A 17,127-nucleotide genomic window follows, 5' to 3' on the forward strand; every position below is an offset into this window, starting at 1 on the left:
CTTTTATTAATCTTTAACGAACAACACTCTTTTATTAATTGACATAAAGACAAAAAAATGTGCATGAATTTAAAATTTAGAGATCGTGGGCCAGAAAAAGAAAACTAAAAAAATCGTCGGTGCGGAGAGAAGGCGAACTGGCGAACCTTTTTATTACAAGATCAAGATCAGTACTTTTTAGTACTTTAATTTTGTGTACAATGTTTTTTTTTGTTTCATAACAATTTAGTATTGTATTTTGAATTTTAGTAAAATTTTTATAAATTTACAATTTAAATGTTATTTTATAAGTTTTTATAATTGTAATATGTTTAAAAATATTATATTATTAAATCTTATGATCTTAAACATGTTCTACAAATAACTAACTTCTTAACAAAAGATTTTAACTAGTGATCTTACATTATTTTCATAATATTTTTACTCTAAGAAAACCCAAAATAGTTTCCCCTATAAAGATGCCCTAAGTGAGATCATATGATTAATTAGTGTAAGAAAAGTAAAATATTGGCTCTAAAGCAGTAAAGTCTTTTGGTATTTTTTTTTTTTAATCAATTTGAATAATTCATTTCATTTAGTAGAACAAGTTTTTGCATCACTTAGCTCAGATCTTGATTTAGACTTCTTTTTTTTAGACATCAATATGTTCATGTTGTGTCCAATTTTTTTTATTCTATCCCAAGACTAAGAAATCAAGCAGAAGTAAGTAGATGTAGGCATGTAGCAAACCAAGTGAACAGAAGATAGTAACAAATGGAGTATAGGGATCAACTCATACAACGTATTGCTCTCAAATATTATGATTATATTAATCAAAGAGGTTTTGTAGTATATAAAGTGACAATAAGTTCCTAATCGAAAGTGAAAAAAAATTCTAATTGACTGAGATAAGTTCCTAAGGAAAACCAAACTTCATTAAGGGAGAAATTTGTTGAAACAAACCGAATTTTTTTTGGATATATGACAAGTTAAAACTAAAAGGGACGCATGACACATTCATGAACTAAACCTCTATGTTAACAAAAATCTGAAAACTTATCTTAACACTTCAAAGACCACAATGTAATTGATTTACTCGTACAAAATTTCATAAGCAAAGGGTGCAAAACTCTGACTTTTTTTTTCACCGAAGATAAAATATGCCTAAGTGATACAACATTGACAAACCATCATAAAGTCATCATCGACGTTTATATAAACATGCTTTCAACTCTGGCCACTTTATAGTCTTCTGATTTGAATCCAACTGCTCCTATACAATAACAAGATTAAATAAAAAGGTTATTGCTAACAACATTGAGATCCAAGTTCTGAGACTAACCAAACCTAATGGAAGCATTTATTCACTAACCTTTTTCTTGAAATGCAATAAGATGAACATCTTATTCGAGACGTCCTGCAAAAAGAACAAAATGAGTATCTTTCTCATAGGGGAAACTAAAAAAAAAAAAGAAGGAGAAGAGTATATAGAGACAAAAGATTTTACCTTTAGAACCGAAGTAAATCCAAGATCACAAACTGCTTTCACAAAGTCTATAGGGTCTGCTCCTCCATTGTTTGGATCAAACCTGCTTTTTACTTCCGCTATAAGAAGCATACCGCTGTTGAATACACACCCACAGGAACTGTTATTCAGAATCATGACAGAAACCAATATAACGAAGAAGAAACTGGCAATAGTAAACAAAAGCTGACCTTGGACGAAGAACTCGATGTGCCTCTTTGATGTAACTAGAATAGTTTGTTCCCATTAATGAAAGACAGAAAACAGCAACATCCACTGATGAAGACTCAAGTGAAGTCTACACAAAGTAAGCCCCAAAGATACCAGTTTAAGTCTGAGCGAACAAAGAAATCAACAAAGTAATATGAATGCAGTAAAGAGTCTGACGTACATACATTTGACATATCGCAGGCAATAACAGAAGGGTTCTTTGAGACAAGATCAAAGGAAAAAACTTTGTTCTTCACACTTTTAGCAATCCTTGCATCACCTGAAACAGATTTTATCATATCGGTAAAAGCTATTTCAGCGGGTAAGAAAAAAACACAGGGATAAAAGAAAAGCTCACCACAGCCAAAATCAGCCACAACTAAAGAAGAGCTTCTAGACAATAGCCAATCTATAATGGAATTAACAGGAAGCTCAGGCCAGTTTGACATTTGTTGCTGATACCCTGTATGATACTGAAAACAAAATTTAAACAATTCAACTCAAAAAAGAATCAAACTTAGAATTCTTGTTCTATAGCTAATGGTGTGAGTTTTAATTACCATATCAAACATTTCTGGATCTTCTTTAAAGTAGTCTAATGCTTCTTGTCCACTGAGAAAGCAAATATTTTTTTGAACTAAGCTCAAGATTAAAATCACCAGAAAGAATTTTTAGTAAATCAAAACTTACGAGCAAGTGTAGAGTTTCTCATTGAGCATCCTGAATTGCCCACCAGATAATCTCTCTCGAAGCTGTATAAATTGATCAAAACCTCCATAAAACTTCAATCATAAGACAGCAAAACAATATCAAAAATGTAATCGAGAGAGAGAGAGAGACCATATCGAGGAAATTGGAAGGTTTAGCTCGTTTCTTTGAAGCTGAAGAAGAAGAAGAAGAAGAAGAAGAACCTCCATGCTTATTGTTTTTGTTGATTTTGGTATCTTTTTGACTCTTCAGTTTCGACTCTATAGGTTCTTCTTTAGAAGAAGGTTTAGGATTCCTTTGTCTCTTCTTGTTCCTCTTCCTGTTTTTGCTGCTTGTACTTTCGTCTTTCATGGCGGTCGCCGTCATTGTCGCCGTCGTCTTTAACGTTCTTTCTCTCTGTGTTTAGGTTTTTTAGTTTCAGAAGTAGAAGATGATGGAGTTTCTTATCTTTTGGGCCATTAATGGGCTTTTTGTATTGACCTAATAAGCCGGTACACTAAAAAATAATAAAATCTTCGAAACCGGTTTAAGTTTTTTGGTAGTATGACTATGAACTAGTAAACGATGCAAAAAGAACCAAAATCGTCGTTCCCAATTCCTTTGAAGAACATCATCTGCTACTGCTATGGATGATGATGATGATGGTTTAGTGTTCTTCAGGAATGATTGTGCTTCGATACTTTCACAAATTAAGGATCAAGATGAGCAGATTCGTCTCAAAAGAAGGTTTCTTCTCTTTCTGGTTTTATATGTTTGTGTGTGAATTTTAGGAATATAATTTGTAACTTAGATGGAGGAAACAAATGTTTTGGTCTTGAAGCAATCTCTTTGCTTATTAGGCTCTGTCAAAGTTCCAACCTTTAATGTTCCGAGGAGAAAAGTTTTAGACTTTGTTTTGTCTTTTGCTGTCTTTGACACCCTGAAGTGAACGCTTTTTAGATGGCTGTTGGGGTTGTAACTTAGATGTAGGAAACGAGTGTTTTGATTTCGAATCAATCTCTCTGCTTATTAGGGCTTTGTGAAAGTTTCAACCTTTCATCTTCCTCTGAAAAAAAGTTTTAGACTTTGTTTTGTCTTTTGCTGTCTTTAGGACACTGTAAGTGAAACTTTTAAATCCTTGTAGGTGGCTATTGGGTTGTGATATGTCTGAATCCAAGGACCATACTCCGGGAAAGACTGAGTGAGTTCATTACCGAGTTTCTATTTTGTTATTCCCTTTGGTTTAGCTGATTGATTGACTCTTGTTCTTGGTAAAACAGATTCGTCCCTGAATCTTTGCTCAGGAGAGATGATGTATGTCTCTCTCATTCACCCTCTTTTTTTTATAGAAGTATTCATAGTTCCTTTCAGTGAGATCTCTTTTGTGATTCCAGATATTCTACGAGACCATTAAGTCGCGAGTAGAGGAAGCATTTGGAATGTGCAAGAATGAACAAGTATGCAATGATGTTCCACAAAAGGAGTTAAAGTTCAGCAGTCTCGAAGTTGCCAGAAAGCTTGATTTCATGACGAATAAAGGTCTTTATCTTATTGCAATGATACTCACAGGAGGCTCTACTGTTTTTGACAAGACTCGATGGAAAATGAAAGAGATTATCAGAGATTCAATCAGTAGAGATTTCGGAAAAGGAAAAGACGGTATTGGTAAAGAAGACATTATTAATCAGCTGCATCAAGTTCTGAGTGATCCCGCAAATTTCCGGGAAGATTGCATGATGAATTTGGCGAGAACATCCACTTTGCAGTCCCATCGTGATGCTGCAATGAAGGTACTTAATGAGCTAGATGGTTTGTCAACGCAGACTCTACGTGCAATGAAAAGAAAACTTAAAGGTTCAAGAGTGATACCTCAACTGAAAACCAGTAGATTTGGTCAGAGTCGAAGTGATCTGATAAACCAAGTGCGGCAAACTATCGAGAAGATGCTCTCAGAACTTTCTGCAGGGGATAAACTGCAGGAGCGATTGGCTAAAGCGTTGTCGTTGGTAGATTTGTCACTTAAGCTAAGTCCTGGCTACAAAACGACTGCTGCCACAGATTTTTTTCGGTTCTCACCAGAAACAAAGAACCTGCAGAACGAGATAGTGAAGGCAGTCTGGTTACTCCGTAAGGTCAGGTTTCCTGAGCTGAAAAGATTGCATCTTTGTTTAGACCCGGAAGCTGAAGTATCAAATGACAGCTTAAGATCAGCGGTTAGAAAAATGTTGATTGAGTATCTGTTTGAGTGCAGTGATATGGACACCGTTCCAAAGTCTTTGATGGAAGCTCTTTCATTGGTCAACAGGAGGACGCGGAATGTAGAGCATAAGGTTTTTCCAAGGGAAGCAATTGAGGAAGAGACAGAGTGTGTATTAAATGTGAGTGCTCAAGTGAAACAAATATTTTGCCACTGTATTCCAAATTATGAGCTTGATGAGGACTTTGATGATGCTTATATGGAGGACTTAGAAGACAGTGATGATGATGATGATGATGATTTTGAGAGTTGTAGTTTATTTGATAACGAGAGTAGATGCCGAAACATAAAGCTTGAAGTCAAAGACACTCAAGAAGATGCAATGGGGTCCGCTGATTCGGATCATGAAGAAAGTGGTGCAGAATGCTTGGTTTTGGACCCGACTGATTCTACACACGCAACCAACCAGCATGATTTCAGCTCTTCTGTCAATAGGATTGTTATAAGAGACCTGACAGAGAGTATTACTAGAGATCATCCTAGGTCTCTTTATTTCACTCCCACGTCCAATAAATCAACACTTAGGAGTGATAAACATGACATAGGTACGAGCAATATCCGAGTCAAGGTTGAGAGGGATATTGAGATGGAAGGAGATCACCAGTTCAGCTCTCGGTCTTTGTTTTCTGTTGAAAATATAAAGTCTGATGATCATGGTGAGCAGAAGCCACGCAGAAGAAACAAAAACCAGTACCTCGCAGTCCAAGATATATCTGATGAGACAAGCTTGGTTGCACATAACCTGATCGGCTGCTTACTAGAGAAATTTGCAGACCGTCAAGGTCTAGACTTAGAAGCGGATGAACGTTCATATCTTGGAGGCGAGTCGAGGCTTCAAGAAGATATAGAAGGTGAGGATAAAAACGTTTAGAATCTTGTACAAATTCACTCTTTAAAGCTTTCTTTTACTGTTAACCAGACTGTGTTCCCAAGAGTCATCTTCTTACTGAATTTCCACTTGTGTGTTGCAGTGAGTGAAGAAAAGCAAGCTTCATCGCAACAGAAGTCAGATGAGTCGATCATTGTTTCTGCTGTCAAAGAGCTAATGCCATCCCTTGAAGAGAGGTATACATTTATTTGCATCTGTTTTTGTTTTCGGTATGAAAGTTTCATGTTGCCTACTAAGCGTAAGGATATCAAATCTCTAATTACCGGATATCTGATTTTAACAGTGTCTTCATGAAATTAAAAGAGTTGATGAATGTGAGCTAGCATCAGTAATCTCAGTAATCTTGTCATCTTTCCAACCAAAGTGAAGTAGCAATGGAATGGAAAGAGAAACAACAGAGCACATTGGGATGAGCACAACAAAGAATACGATTTTGCATAGCACTGTAACCCCTGGCTAATGTAAGAACTTAAACTGTTCTCCTTATTTTTCTTTCATATGAAAGATTATATTTGCCCTACAGAACAGTACAACGATCGCCAACTAACTTTTGTTACAATCTATCGACAGTAATTGATTTCAAACATAAATATAACTGAACCAAAATAACAAACCAAAATCAACGTTTAGTTAATGCATCAAAGCGAGAGAGCTTAGACCAATCACAAAAGATATGGCCATTACAACAAAAGCACATAATGTGAGAACATAAAACGCAAAAACGCTCACAGAAACCAAAAAGTTTTTATGTTTCTTCAATGGTAGAATCAATCAATGACAAAAACAAGAACATAATTCCTCGATTCTGTTTTGTGGTCGAATCAATGGATGTTTTCTTTGTCTATTGTCTTGTGGCAATCTCCAAGAAAACTTCTATATGAATCAAATTGGTAAGTAAGTAAGGTTAGGTTCTTATCCTGACCTCCTGAAAAAGGTACAAGCCATGGCTATAGTTGCAATGGCTCCAACCACAGCAGCTCCAATGTAGAACTCTTCTTTGTCAAGACGCTGGAACCATATGGTGCACTTTCTTCCTTCTTTCTTAATTGGCTCTGGCTTTGGGGTTTCTTCTTGGCAACACGAAACGCCTTTTGTTCCCTTACAACATCCTCCTGTGAACCCCTTGCTCTCCTCTTTGTTACCGTTTGTTATCATTTTCTCAGCTTCAGCTTCAGATAAGCCCATTTGGCCCCTGAAACAGAAGTAACTTAGCTAAGTCCGAGGCATATACAAGCTAGAAACATGAGTCTTTGAAATCTAATACCTCCAAATTCTTTGTATGATTTCTCCTTTTGCAATATGCTGGTCAAGCAATTCAGGCACATCATCAGGAGTCACATAGCCATACCTACATTTAAACCAGCACTGTTACTCGGCAATGCCATAAACTATATAACATATCCAGTTATTGATCCAACCAGTGACTTACCAATTGCCAGAAATCTTTCCAGCAGAATCAGGACTGAAGATGATCAAATTACCAGCATACTTGTGTTGTCCAACGTGAGAACATCGTTTCAGAGTAATCTGGTCGGAAAGTCCACGAGAGCCAATCTCCTTTTGGAACCTCTCTAAGATCACTGGTCCACAAACTCCACATCTCTTGTCTCGACTAGTATGAGTACACACAAATACAAATGTTCCAGATATCTCTTCTTGTGTCCCAGAGCTCCATGCCTTCCCATTTACAAGAACATCTTCAACAAAACCTTCTACATCCGTATCCTTAACCCCCCTTTAGTCAAAACCAACACAAGAACAGAGTTTTATATAAGTCACTAAACTCAAGATCTCCAGATTCAGATCTGAATCTCAGGTTCAACAAGCTCATCTAGAGTGTAATATCTAAAGTTTCTAAAGTTAGCTTATACAACACTCTCTAGAAACCTATAACTACAAGTCAACCATGTTCTAGTCAACTTGTATCATCAAAACATAGACGAACTCACTTGTATCGGATCATATCTGGAAAAACCAACACATCACCATCAGATCCACCACCTTCACATACATTAAGCTTCGTCTATAACAACACCAACAAGCACACAAACAGACAAAAAATGTCAGCGTAATGGTTTTAAGAATAAACTTTCATAAGAAAGAGATACAACGTAAGAAAATGTATAACCTGAACAAGAAGATCAGATTTGCGATCTTTGAGCAAGGTAGCGAAACGCTGAGGTAAACCTTGTTCTTCGACATGTGAGGGCCAAGCTTCAGGTGTTTTGTAAAGAACAAAAACATGACGACCGTACGAAGTAATGGAATTGGCTATGTTGGTGCTGTACATCTCCGGCCGTTTAAATCCATACTCTGTGTCTTCCGACGCCGGAACAGAGTTCATGTTCTCAACTTCAGCCATTTGACGTGTTAGCGACGGTTTCTTCTCAGATTCAAATTGAGAGAAAGAGAGAAAGAGTTCTGACTTTTTGAAAGAAGAGTGCAAAAATATTTTATGTTTCATAAACACGTCGTGAGGCGTCCACACGAATGTGACAAAGCGGTGACGCAAAATTAATCTCACAGACGGATTCGTTTCGAGATGTCTACAAATCTACTTGACCGTCTTGCTGTTTTTTGGTGACAGGCAGTGGTTTTTAGTTAATCAGGGCACGTTGGTCAACTAAACTTATATATTATGTGAGTGATCGAATTTTAATTGCCTGAAGATGACTCAAATATTAGTTTATAGATCATAAGTAAGAAGAAGAAGAAATTTTTTATGTATTTGGCTTCAATTCTTTGCCACATACATTTTGCTTAAACGTGTAGTTTAACGAAGTCGTCAATTTAATTTTATACAGTATTTGATTCATCCGTTCAATGTAGACATGTCAAAAAGCATACTAAAACTAATTTGTAAGCATTTTATACGGATTATATGAAAAAACTATACTCAACTAGAAGTGTTATTAATGTGGTGTGTCAGATTAACAAGTGCATGATACAATCAACTAACTTACAAAGGAGAAAATAAAGACACAGTATGTTGCCTAATCTACACAACATCCGGGTCAAACTACACAACAAAGTAAATAAGAAGCATGAAAGCTAATAGCATCAACTAGTGATCTACCAAGGGTAAGAAAGATACTCACGGGCTGCACAGACATGAACAACACGCAACACCCGGCTATTAAACTACAACTAGAGTAAAGATAGAGGGATCGAAAGATCCTGAGGATAACGCAAACCACCGCGGAGGTAAGCCTCTCGATAAAACCCGAAACTAGTCGATGACACGAAGTTGCCCCCAAGAGATAAATTTCCTCACTAGACAAACAACTCTATAAAAATTATATCATAAAGTTATTGCTGTTTGAGTTGTGTTCTTTTTTGCTTTTGCTCTGTTTTTTTCAGTGCTTGACCTATTGCTCTTGTTCAACTCACTTTGTTTACTTAATAAAATGATGGCAAAAACAAAACAATACAAAATTAAAGAGAAGCACAAATCCTTGATTACAAAAAATTCACAAGAATTCACGGATATAACTAAAATATCTAGACCAAACATTTGGTTAAAAACAGATCAAGAGTTTTGAAGTAAATTGTCGAAGTAAAGGTTTAAGACGTATCTAGCGGCGGAGAGAACATCAAGCCTCCTCTCACTCGGCTCGTACTTGCCTTTCCTGAGCTGATACCGATGAGTCACTGCAGAGATTGTGTACGTTTGCCCTTCTATCATAACGTTCTCACCGCACTGAAGGTTCTGCCAAAATCAAAGAGCTTTTCATCAAAACTCATCTACATATTGATAAGGCCTTATACTTGTCTTCTGAAACATTCATTTCCTATCAAAAAGTTAAAAGGAAAAGAAGAAGAAGAGTTGAGACTGACATGAGGAAGACAACGAACGCCAAGAGACTTGGGAGGAGGAGTGATTTCAATGACTTTGTAAGGGTAATTGCTCTGATCTCTTCCTTTCTCTTTCTTTCTGCAAATTATCTCCAACCTCCCTCCTCCTACCTGCAAAATCAACTCTTTATACCATCCTTTTGGGAGAAAACTCAAAAAAAAAAAAAAATATCTGTGATTTGACTTCGCTCTAAAAATCGTTACTTTTCCGATACAGGCGAGATCTGATGCAAGTGTTGCCATTTCCACTAGTCAGATTATCAACCCAGAATTTTTGATATGAGAGAGAGGGACAATAACTTAAGAACCCAGTGTTAAAAGTTTCTCTTAATTTTGTGAAAAGGAACACGAGATACAGAGCAGAATCTAAAGAATTGAGACAGATGATTGACCACCAGATATCTTTTTTGGTCTATTTGTGGCTCTCACTTAAGGGAGAAAGAAGACAATCAAACCTTCGGGCACATAAAGAGGCTTCTAATGATAATGTTACAAACAAGACTACATAAGAGTCTATAACAAGATTCGAGTCAAAAACTCAAAATCGATGTGATACAAGCTAAGTCTAAAGTTGCCAGACGAGTTCTACGTAAAAAAAAATAATAATCTGGCACACTGTTACGCCGAGATAATTTTCTAAAAATGTATGTAAACTACTCAGGGGGGGAACCAAAAGCCCTAAAAGCCTCCTCTCTCTCAGAATACAATATCTAGCTATCATCAATCTTGATAACCATTACACAAACTAAGCATGACGGAACAAGTAAGAAGAAGATTGGAGCTTTTATCAAAAAACTCTCTACCTTCCATAAGGATGGTACCGTCCGCTGCCACCGCCTCCATATCCACCTCTACTTCCTCCTCCTCCATAAAATGAGCCTCCCCCGCTTCCTCCACCTCCATTGTAACCTCCTCCGCCTCCACCTCCAAGTCCACCCATGTCATAGCCACCACCTCTATAGCCTCCGCCACCAGCAGCACCCATTCCACCCCCATATCCACCAATACCGCTACTACCATAACCGCCACCATAACTGCCACTTGGTCCACCATACCCACCTCCAGGTTCACCGTATGGCGGGCCATACATATCACCAGGTCCACCACCGTACCCAGCGCCTCCTCCCATACCGTAACCACCTCTGTTGTAACCACCACCGCCACCTCCTCCATAACGACCAGAATATCCAAGTGCTGGTTCTCCTCTATAAGGTCCCACGCCACCACCGTATCCACCACCACCATACCCACCGAATTCTCCTCCATATCCTCCATAACCACCAGACCGGCCACCTCCATAGCCGGCACCACCTGATTTGTAAGGACCACCTGGACCACCATATCCGCCACCATGTCCGCCACCATAACCATCTCCATAACCTCCACCAAAGTTAGAGCGAGAGTCACCAAACCGCTTTGACGGGGTTGTAACTGAGTTCGGTTTTTTTGGCTCAGCCTTCTTTATCTCAACCTATACGAGAAAATTTCCACAGACAATTCAGCAAAGTTACAGGGCAGATGAGAGTGTCCTGATTATAGCTACAAATTCTTAGAATATCAATAATATTTGTAAGAGCGTGCAGTTACCTGAGTCCCTGAGAGCTCAATTCTGTTCCCTTTGGCCAAGAGATGATCTACCATATCTTCACTTTCATATGTAACAAACCCAAAGCCACGTGATCTTCCAGTTGAATGATCACGCATAATCTGATGTTCCTTCAGCTCTCCAAATTGCATAAAGAATTCCTTGAACTCATCTATTCAAACACCAATCAGCAGATTAATATCTAAGTCTAACATGTCTCTGAAACAAAAAGCATATGATAGAGATAAAAATGGGAAAGTTCTTACCATCATCCACAGATGAAGGAATCCCACCAACAAATATCTTCTTGGTTTTGAAATCATTAGAGCTCACGGATCCTCTTGGTATTGTCCGCTTAATTTCAACCTGAAGAGCCAAAAAAAAAAACATAGAGTGAATATTATCACACTGTAAGGCACAACACAAACTTTACAAAGTAAGGAACAGCTCAATGTCACCTGCTTCCCAATGATAATGTGATTGTCCTCCATAACTTTGTCGACCACAGAGACATCAGCATATGTGACAAACCCAAACCCACGAGGCTGTCCAGTTTTCCTATCCTTCATAATGACAGAATCAGTGATCTCTCCATACTTCTCAAAATGCTTGACGAATTCAGCTGCATAAGCAAATCGAAAGCCAGAGTTAATTAAAGTATTGAACTTTACACGATAACGAGAGCGCTAACCTCATACAATGTTGCAACCAGACACAAGAGCTAACCTGAAGTTGTCTCCCTGGCTAAACCTCCAACAAATATCTTTCTACAAATTCCACAAAACATCGTATAAGTACACTAAACACTAAGTATTAAGAAACCAGAGAAGAGCACTAATCTTATCCTCCTCCACTCTATAAATCACTTTTATGCTAATTCGTAAGAAAAGCTATGACAAGTCTGAATCTTTCTATAGCAAAAGACCCTAACAAGCCATAAATCTCACAGAGCTTAACGAAAAAGATTAGTAATTTAGAAAACCCTAAGAGATTCGAAACAAAAAAGATTCTTCCTTTTATCAAAATTTTCATGAAATAGAGAAAAGAACCAAACCCTAATTCCTGAATCTAGAATCTTTTCGGAAGAAAGCGAAGAAACGTACCCAGCACTATCGACGCCGCCACTAGAGTGAGGCTGAGATTTGTCGTCATCGTCTTCAACATCATCGGATGGTTTAGGATCCTGGATTTCATCTTCGATAACTGTTTCCGTTCCATAAGGATCCATGACGGCACAAGCGAAACCCTAAAACCCTTGGGAGAACGAAGAAGAAGAAGAAGAAGCGGCAGACGCCTAAAAGCGTGCAGTGAACAATCCCTAAAACCCTTAGAGAAGAGAAAGGGGGTGGGGGGATACTTATTGTACTCTGCGTAGCACTCGATCTTAATCTTGTTTCTTGTGTTTAGAAATAAGGACGGTTGATCTCACTTTTCTTTGTTTTGTAATGAGTGAATCTTACCCGTTAGATTGTCTTTTGGTTTCTTTTGGCAATTTATGAATAAAAAATGGATTTTATCAACCAAAAAAACAAAAAAAAATAATATACATCAAAGTAAAGTTTAACTCTCTCCTTATTAGTACATTTAAGATTCTGGTGGAGCTCTGATGAACACAAACAGGGGATGCACTGGTTGTCATGGGAGAGATTGGGATATCCTAAAAATTTAGGGGGCCTTGGATTCAGAGATCTGGAACTTTTCAATTACGCTTTACTTGGAAAGCAAGCGTGGAGATTGTTACAACAGCCCCAAAGTCTAATGGCAAGAGTAATCAAAGGGAAGTACTATCCGGATACCAATATTCTCCATGCAACAAGAAAAAGAAAAGAATCATATTTTTGGCGATCAGTCCTCCATGGAAGAGATTTACTGAAACAAGGTTTGAGACCTTTAGTTGGCAATGGACAGTCGATAGATGCTTGGAATGATCCTTGGCTCCCAACAAACCCACCAAGAGCCCCAATTCCGAGAGGTAACCCCACACCAACAACGCTAAACAATTGGATTGGGTCTGAGCCAACAGCATGGGATGAGGAGAAACTAACAGAACAGGTACATCAAGATGACATTGAAATAATAAAGAAAATCAAGCTATATTCGAACCAGGGTGCAGATCTTATGGGATGGCATTATTCAAAGAGTGGTTTCTACACAGTCAAGTCAGCATACTATCTTGCAACACAATTACGGGATCACACCAACCATTAATACCAGGCAACATTGAGATCAAGAAGAAAATCTGGAAACTGAAGACAACCCCAAAAATTAAGCATTTTTTATGGAAAATGGTGTCACGAATCTTACCCACAGGAGAAAATTTAAGAAGGAGACACATAACTAACCAGAGTATATGTCGAAGATGTTGCCAATCAGAAGAAACAGCAAACCATTTGTTTTTCACCTGTTATCATGCACAATACATATGGCGAGCCTTGGGACACCCGATTACTGGTTTACTAAATGCAAATTCATCTTTGGAGGAAAATCTTGATAAAGTATTGAGTTGCAGTCTGTCTAACACCACTGATTACAGCCACCAACTTCCTATCTGGATCGTTTGGCGAATCTGGAAAAGTCGTAACCTTCTAGTTTTCCAACAAAGACATCAAGCATGGACTCACACAATCAAAGCAGCAAGACAAGATACTGAAGAATGGATAAATGCAGAGGCATATTTATCATCGCTAAATCCTACATTCACAACAGCTTCATCAGCAACAACAAAGAACTGGGAAAAACCTGAGATGTTATGGCTCAAGTGTAACTATGATGCCTCATTTGTTAGTTCAGATAGGGAACCACAAGCTGGATGGATCATAAGAGATTCTACTGGAACTTACATGGGAGCAAGCCAGGCAAAAGGGAAAAAAGTTCAGAATGCTCTAGAGAGTGAATGTCAAAGCTTAATTCAAGCAATGCAACATTGTTGGATAAAAGGTCTGCGCAAAGTCATATTTGAAGGAGACTGTCTCGAGCTTACAAAGTTACTACACAGACAATCTTTCAATTTTGGAATGCATAACTGGATCAGAGAAGTATTACATTGGAAGGAAAAGTTTGAAGAAATCAAGTTCACATGGATTGGAAGAGAGGGCAACAAAGCAGCAAATCAATTAGCAAGAGACCCTCTAATCAATAATAATTCCTTCAAGTTTCATTATTATGTTCCGAACAATCTAATAAGGTTCCTCCATGAGGATCATTGTAATATACACGTTTAATAATAATTACAATCAGATGTTACAAAAAAAAAACTAATATTTATATATAATTAAATAAAAATATAATAATTTACATTAGTCTATACTTTAAATCCACACTTTACTACTAAACTAGATGAGGATCTGCCTGATGTGCGGGTTTAAAGTCTTATAAATTAAATTAAATTTAACAAAAATATATTAAAATTTGTATACGTTATTTATAATTTTTATTTTTGTTATAACACACTGATTTATATCGATTTACAAATCTTTTATGTATGTTACTATTAAAAGTGTATTCTTTTTATACCTAAATATACTCTATGTTACAAATATATTCTTTATCACCACCTACAAAATGTCTATATGAACACATTAAGCCAACTATTTTACTTTCACTTCTGCATAGTTTTTTAATTACTAAAACTATTGGCTCAAAAACTATTTTGAATAAAAAATATATTACATAATATACTAATCAGTGATGTACCATCACAATAATGTATGATCACCATGGAGAAAACCTCGGCTCCGCCCTCATCCCTTATGGAAATAACCTTGCGTCCAATCTCCTCCACCATGGAGAGAACCTTGGCTCCACCTTCTTCCCTTAGGGAGAAAACCTTGCGTCCAACCTCCTCCACCTTCCACCCTTGGGAAGATAATTAACCTTGTGTTCAACCTTCTCCACCATAGAAAGAACCTCGGCTCTGTCCTCCTCCTGTTTGGAGAGAACATGTTCACGTCTTTTTGCTATCTCAAATGGCTTTCTCCGAGCCTCTGAGAACCAATGAAAGTAAAAACTTTTTTCTAACGTCACAAAGTCTTTTGATAGTAACTAATGTTAAATTTCCCAATGTATTCGTGGAAAGGTCTTTGACACACCATGATGTAGCCTCTATCGCTGTAATGCCTCAACCACCACCTTGATTAGTGAGCATATGTCCACTCTCAGTCTATGGACCCACCTTTCTATAAGTGAGCCCTACATCTATTCCTGGCCCGTGGACCCATCCATATTTGATGGCAGGTTTTTTACGTCTGGGAGGCTTTAAGAACTTGCACAGTTCCAACAATCACTTCTATGAAGGTCACCCATCATGAAGTTCTCTCAAGACTCTTGACCAAAAATAATTGCATTTTGGTGACATATGTGGTCAAATCAATTCTTTTAAATCTTTCCGCAAACCAGGGTGTCACAGTCTTTGAGCTCCTATGGATCTATCAACAACGATTTATGTTTTTCCAATCTATCTATCTATGTTTGTTGTAAGCGTGTGTTTGATTAGTCTATTTTATCCATCCATTAGGTTGATGAGCTTCTACTCGTTATCTTTCTTTGGGATTGAATTAATAATAGTAAAAATTATGTTTGCAAAAAAAATAGAAGGGTTTATGACCAACCAATCAAGGTTGATAAATTAAAAAAAAATTAATTTGAGATAATTAAAAAAACAATAGAAAATTATAAACACGTTAATACATGAATCTCAAATAATTCAAAGATGAAAATAGAAATTAAATAAAACAAGAGGCATTTTCAAAAATGTCCCTTTTTCCATACCCCTTTTTAAAAATAACCTTTCATGTTGACCATTTTTAAAACTATCCCTCTTTATATACAAAATGACTAAATTACTCTTTTGTGAGTGACAGCAAAAATGTACAGTCATCAAAATCGAAAATATTTTCCCGCCAAAAATAAAAAAAATTGCCTGCCTAATTTTTTTTTTCCCGCCAAAATCAAAATTTTTTCCCGTGAAAAGTTATTTTTTCCGCAAAAAAAAATTTCCGCCAAAAATATTGAAATACCTTATAAAAACATTGTAAACACTTTTAAAAACCTTTTAAAAGCGTTTACAATGTGTTTAAAAACCTTGTAAACGCTTTTAAACACCTTGGTAAAACATATTTTTAATGGTAACATATTTTGGGCGTAAGAACATATTTTTAATGGTAAAACATATAGTAAAATTGTACGTGGTTACTTATTAGATATTGATTTGATGAATTTGTTGCATGTAAAATATTTTGTGAATAAGTTGTGAAACGTTTTTGAAATTTGACAATAATAATATTTGTAATGATGAGTATTTGGCAAAAGTTTTAGTGGGATGTAATTTAGCTGTAAATTATTTTAATAATTGTTATAATATATTAAAATATATAAATATAAATAAATGTATGAAGGTAAATACAAATATTCTCTAATTTAAATTATTTATATATTTATTTTAGGAAATAAATTTTTTTATATATTTTTTAAAAAATATTTAAGGTTTAGGATTTTGTTTTTTTTCATCAATTTTTAAATCCGTACATCGTGCGGGCCCTTACTTAGTAAACTATAAAGTCCAATATCCAATAGAATCCCTATATTAGTAAAAGAGAAATACAAAATTGATTATGGATCGGGTCAAAATTAAAAAATGACCCGAAATCAAGGTACTCGGATTATATGTGGACGGATGCTTCATCTTTAATGGATTTAATCCAGGATTAATAATACGCAATCGAATTGGAAATATTAGGAAAATATTAGGGGGGTTATTGGTTTAGGATTTAGAAAGAATTTTAATGACTTTAAAAGTTATGTAAAATATGTTGTTATTCAATCAAGACTTTTTAAAACTCTTTAAAAATTTGGTGTTATTGGTTGTGGATTTGTAAAAAGTTATCAAAAATCTTGATAAATCTAGTGTTATTGGATTAAGAGTCTTATAAAGCCGTTAAAAGTTTTATGTTATTTAATTAAAACAAAAGAATCTTGGATTGTTAATGAATTCAAATTTTGTGTTATTGGTTTAGAATTTTATATCATTTCCTTCATAACAAAACTCATGAAAACTCTTTCATCAAATAGAAAGATTTTATGAAAGATTTTACAAGATTAGGAAACATAAATCAGCAAGATTTAAAATAACTTCCTAAACAATC

At 36.3% G+C, this 17,127-nt stretch overlaps 6 protein-coding genes across 9 annotated transcripts; 2 read left to right on the plus strand and 4 right to left on the minus strand.

The window, feature by feature from the left end:
* Positions 1-1,016: 1,016 nt before the first annotated feature.
* LOC104732767 (ribosomal RNA-processing protein 8) lies at positions 1,017-2,867 on the minus strand. 2 transcript variants are annotated; one of them, XM_010452350.3, is made up of 9 exons: positions 2,555-2,867; positions 2,405-2,466; positions 2,275-2,326; positions 2,073-2,187; positions 1,900-1,994; positions 1,696-1,802; positions 1,487-1,601; positions 1,352-1,396; positions 1,017-1,252 (listed from the first exon to the last, which is right to left on the minus strand). In XM_010452350.3, the coding sequence occupies exons 1-9, from the start codon at positions 2,786-2,788 to the stop codon at positions 1,181-1,183; spliced, it is 897 nt and encodes a 298-aa protein (XP_010450652.1). In that variant the 5' UTR covers positions 2,789-2,867; the 3' UTR covers positions 1,017-1,180. The 2 variants fall into 2 exon arrangements, with proteins under 2 accessions (XP_010450652.1, XP_019089303.1); XM_019233758.2 differs by having other exon boundaries at positions 1,352-1,601.
* Positions 2,868-2,933: 66 nt separating this feature from the next.
* Positions 2,934-6,067, plus strand: LOC104732768 (uncharacterized). The gene is made up of 6 exons (XM_010452351.3): positions 2,934-3,148; positions 3,546-3,602; positions 3,682-3,715; positions 3,796-5,509; positions 5,630-5,723; positions 5,831-6,067. Exons 1-6 carry the CDS (start codon positions 3,048-3,050, stop codon positions 5,868-5,870), a joined length of 2,040 nt encoding a protein of 679 aa, XP_010450653.1. The 5' UTR covers positions 2,934-3,047; the 3' UTR covers positions 5,871-6,067.
* Positions 6,068-6,112: 45 nt separating this feature from the next.
* Positions 6,113-8,121, minus strand: LOC104732769 (altered inheritance of mitochondria protein 32-like). The gene is made up of 5 exons (XM_010452352.3): positions 7,676-8,121; positions 7,497-7,570; positions 6,977-7,282; positions 6,812-6,895; positions 6,113-6,739 (listed from the first exon to the last, which is right to left on the minus strand). The coding sequence occupies exons 1-5, from the start codon at positions 8,009-8,011 to the stop codon at positions 6,460-6,462; spliced, it is 1,080 nt and encodes a 359-aa protein (XP_010450654.1). The 5' UTR covers positions 8,012-8,121; the 3' UTR covers positions 6,113-6,459.
* Positions 8,122-8,924: 803 nt separating this feature from the next.
* LOC104732772 (uncharacterized) lies at positions 8,925-10,024 on the minus strand. Of its 2 annotated transcripts, XM_010452355.3 has the most exons (3): positions 9,607-10,024; positions 9,385-9,513; positions 8,925-9,256 (listed from the first exon to the last, which is right to left on the minus strand). In XM_010452355.3, the coding sequence occupies exons 1-3, from the start codon at positions 9,643-9,645 to the stop codon at positions 9,077-9,079; spliced, it is 348 nt and encodes a 115-aa protein (XP_010450657.1). In that variant the 5' UTR covers positions 9,646-10,024; the 3' UTR covers positions 8,925-9,076. The 2 variants fall into 2 exon arrangements, with proteins under 2 accessions (XP_010450657.1, XP_087335501.1); XM_087479375.1 differs by having other exon boundaries at positions 9,385-9,787.
* A 10-nt stretch (positions 10,025-10,034) lies between these two features.
* LOC104732771 (uncharacterized) lies at positions 10,035-12,398 on the minus strand. 2 transcript variants are annotated; one of them, XM_010452353.3, is made up of 6 exons: positions 12,091-12,398; positions 11,714-11,754; positions 11,446-11,609; positions 11,254-11,353; positions 10,990-11,159; positions 10,035-10,873 (listed from the first exon to the last, which is right to left on the minus strand). In XM_010452353.3, the coding sequence occupies exons 1-6, from the start codon at positions 12,213-12,215 to the stop codon at positions 10,202-10,204; spliced, it is 1,272 nt and encodes a 423-aa protein (XP_010450655.1). In that variant the 5' UTR covers positions 12,216-12,398; the 3' UTR covers positions 10,035-10,201. The 2 variants fall into 2 exon arrangements, with proteins under 2 accessions (XP_010450655.1, XP_010450656.1); XM_010452354.3 differs by lacking the exon at positions 11,714-11,754 and having other exon boundaries at positions 12,091-12,358.
* Positions 12,399-13,272: 874 nt separating this feature from the next.
* Positions 13,273-14,208, plus strand: LOC147933326 (uncharacterized). The gene has a single exon (XM_087477404.1). The coding sequence runs from the start codon at positions 13,273-13,275 to the stop codon at positions 14,206-14,208; it is 936 nt and encodes a 311-aa protein (XP_087333530.1).
* Positions 14,209-17,127: the final 2,919 nt, after the last annotated feature.

This window comes from Camelina sativa, chromosome 12, assembly GCF_030686135.1.
Source record: "Camelina sativa cultivar CO46 ecotype springtype chromosome 12, ASM3068613v1".
Lineage (NCBI taxonomy): Eukaryota > Viridiplantae > Streptophyta > Magnoliopsida > Brassicales > Brassicaceae > Camelina > Camelina sativa.

Excerpts from the sequence above, each read along its gene's own strand:
- LOC104732772 (XM_087479375.1), bottom strand. The coding sequence starts at position 9,645 with ATGGCAACACTTGCATCAGATCTCGCCTGTATCGGAAAAGTAACGATT. Across the intron at positions 9,257-9,384 it reads GCGTTCGTTGTCTTCCTCAT|AACCTTCAGTGCGGTGAGAA; the intron begins GTCAGTCTCAAC and ends TGATTTTGGCAG.
- LOC104732768 (XM_010452351.3), top strand. The coding sequence starts at position 3,048 with ATGGATGATGATGATGATGGTTTAGTGTTCTTCAGGAATGATTGTGCT. Across the intron at positions 3,603-3,681 it reads CATACTCCGGGAAAGACTGA|ATTCGTCCCTGAATCTTTGC; the intron begins GTGAGTTCATTA and ends TTGGTAAAACAG. Across the intron at positions 3,716-3,795 it reads CTTTGCTCAGGAGAGATGAT|ATATTCTACGAGACCATTAA; the intron begins GTATGTCTCTCT and ends TTGTGATTCCAG.
- LOC104732769 (XM_010452352.3), bottom strand. The coding sequence starts at position 8,011 with ATGAAACATAAAATATTTTTGCACTCTTCTTTCAAAAAGTCAGAACTC. Across the intron at positions 7,283-7,496 it reads CCAGATATGATCCGATACAA|GGGGGTTAAGGATACGGATG; the intron begins GTGAGTTCGTCT and ends TTTTGACTAAAG. Across the intron at positions 6,740-6,811 it reads ATCATACAAAGAATTTGGAG|GGGCCAAATGGGCTTATCTG; the intron begins GTATTAGATTTC and ends CTTCTGTTTCAG.
- LOC104732771 (XM_010452353.3), bottom strand. The coding sequence starts at position 12,215 with ATGGATCCTTATGGAACGGAAACAGTTATCGAAGATGAAATCCAGGAT. Across the intron at positions 11,354-11,445 it reads ACATTATCATTGGGAAGCAG|GTTGAAATTAAGCGGACAAT; the intron begins GTGACATTGAGC and ends TTGGCTCTTCAG. Across the intron at positions 10,874-10,989 it reads TTGAGCTCTCAGGGACTCAG|GTTGAGATAAAGAAGGCTGA; the intron begins GTAACTGCACGC and ends TTTCTCGTATAG.
- LOC147933326 (XM_087477404.1), top strand. The coding sequence starts at position 13,273 with ATGGTGTCACGAATCTTACCCACAGGAGAAAATTTAAGAAGGAGACAC.
- LOC104732767 (XM_019233758.2), bottom strand. The coding sequence starts at position 2,788 with ATGACGGCGACCGCCATGAAAGACGAAAGTACAAGCAGCAAAAACAGG. Across the intron at positions 2,327-2,404 it reads GAGAAACTCTACACTTGCTC|TGGACAAGAAGCATTAGACT; the intron begins GTAAGTTTTGAT and ends TTGCTTTCTCAG. Across the intron at positions 1,253-1,351 it reads TATTGCATTTCAAGAAAAAG|GAGCAGTTGGATTCAAATCA; the intron begins GTTAGTGAATAA and ends GTTATTGTATAG.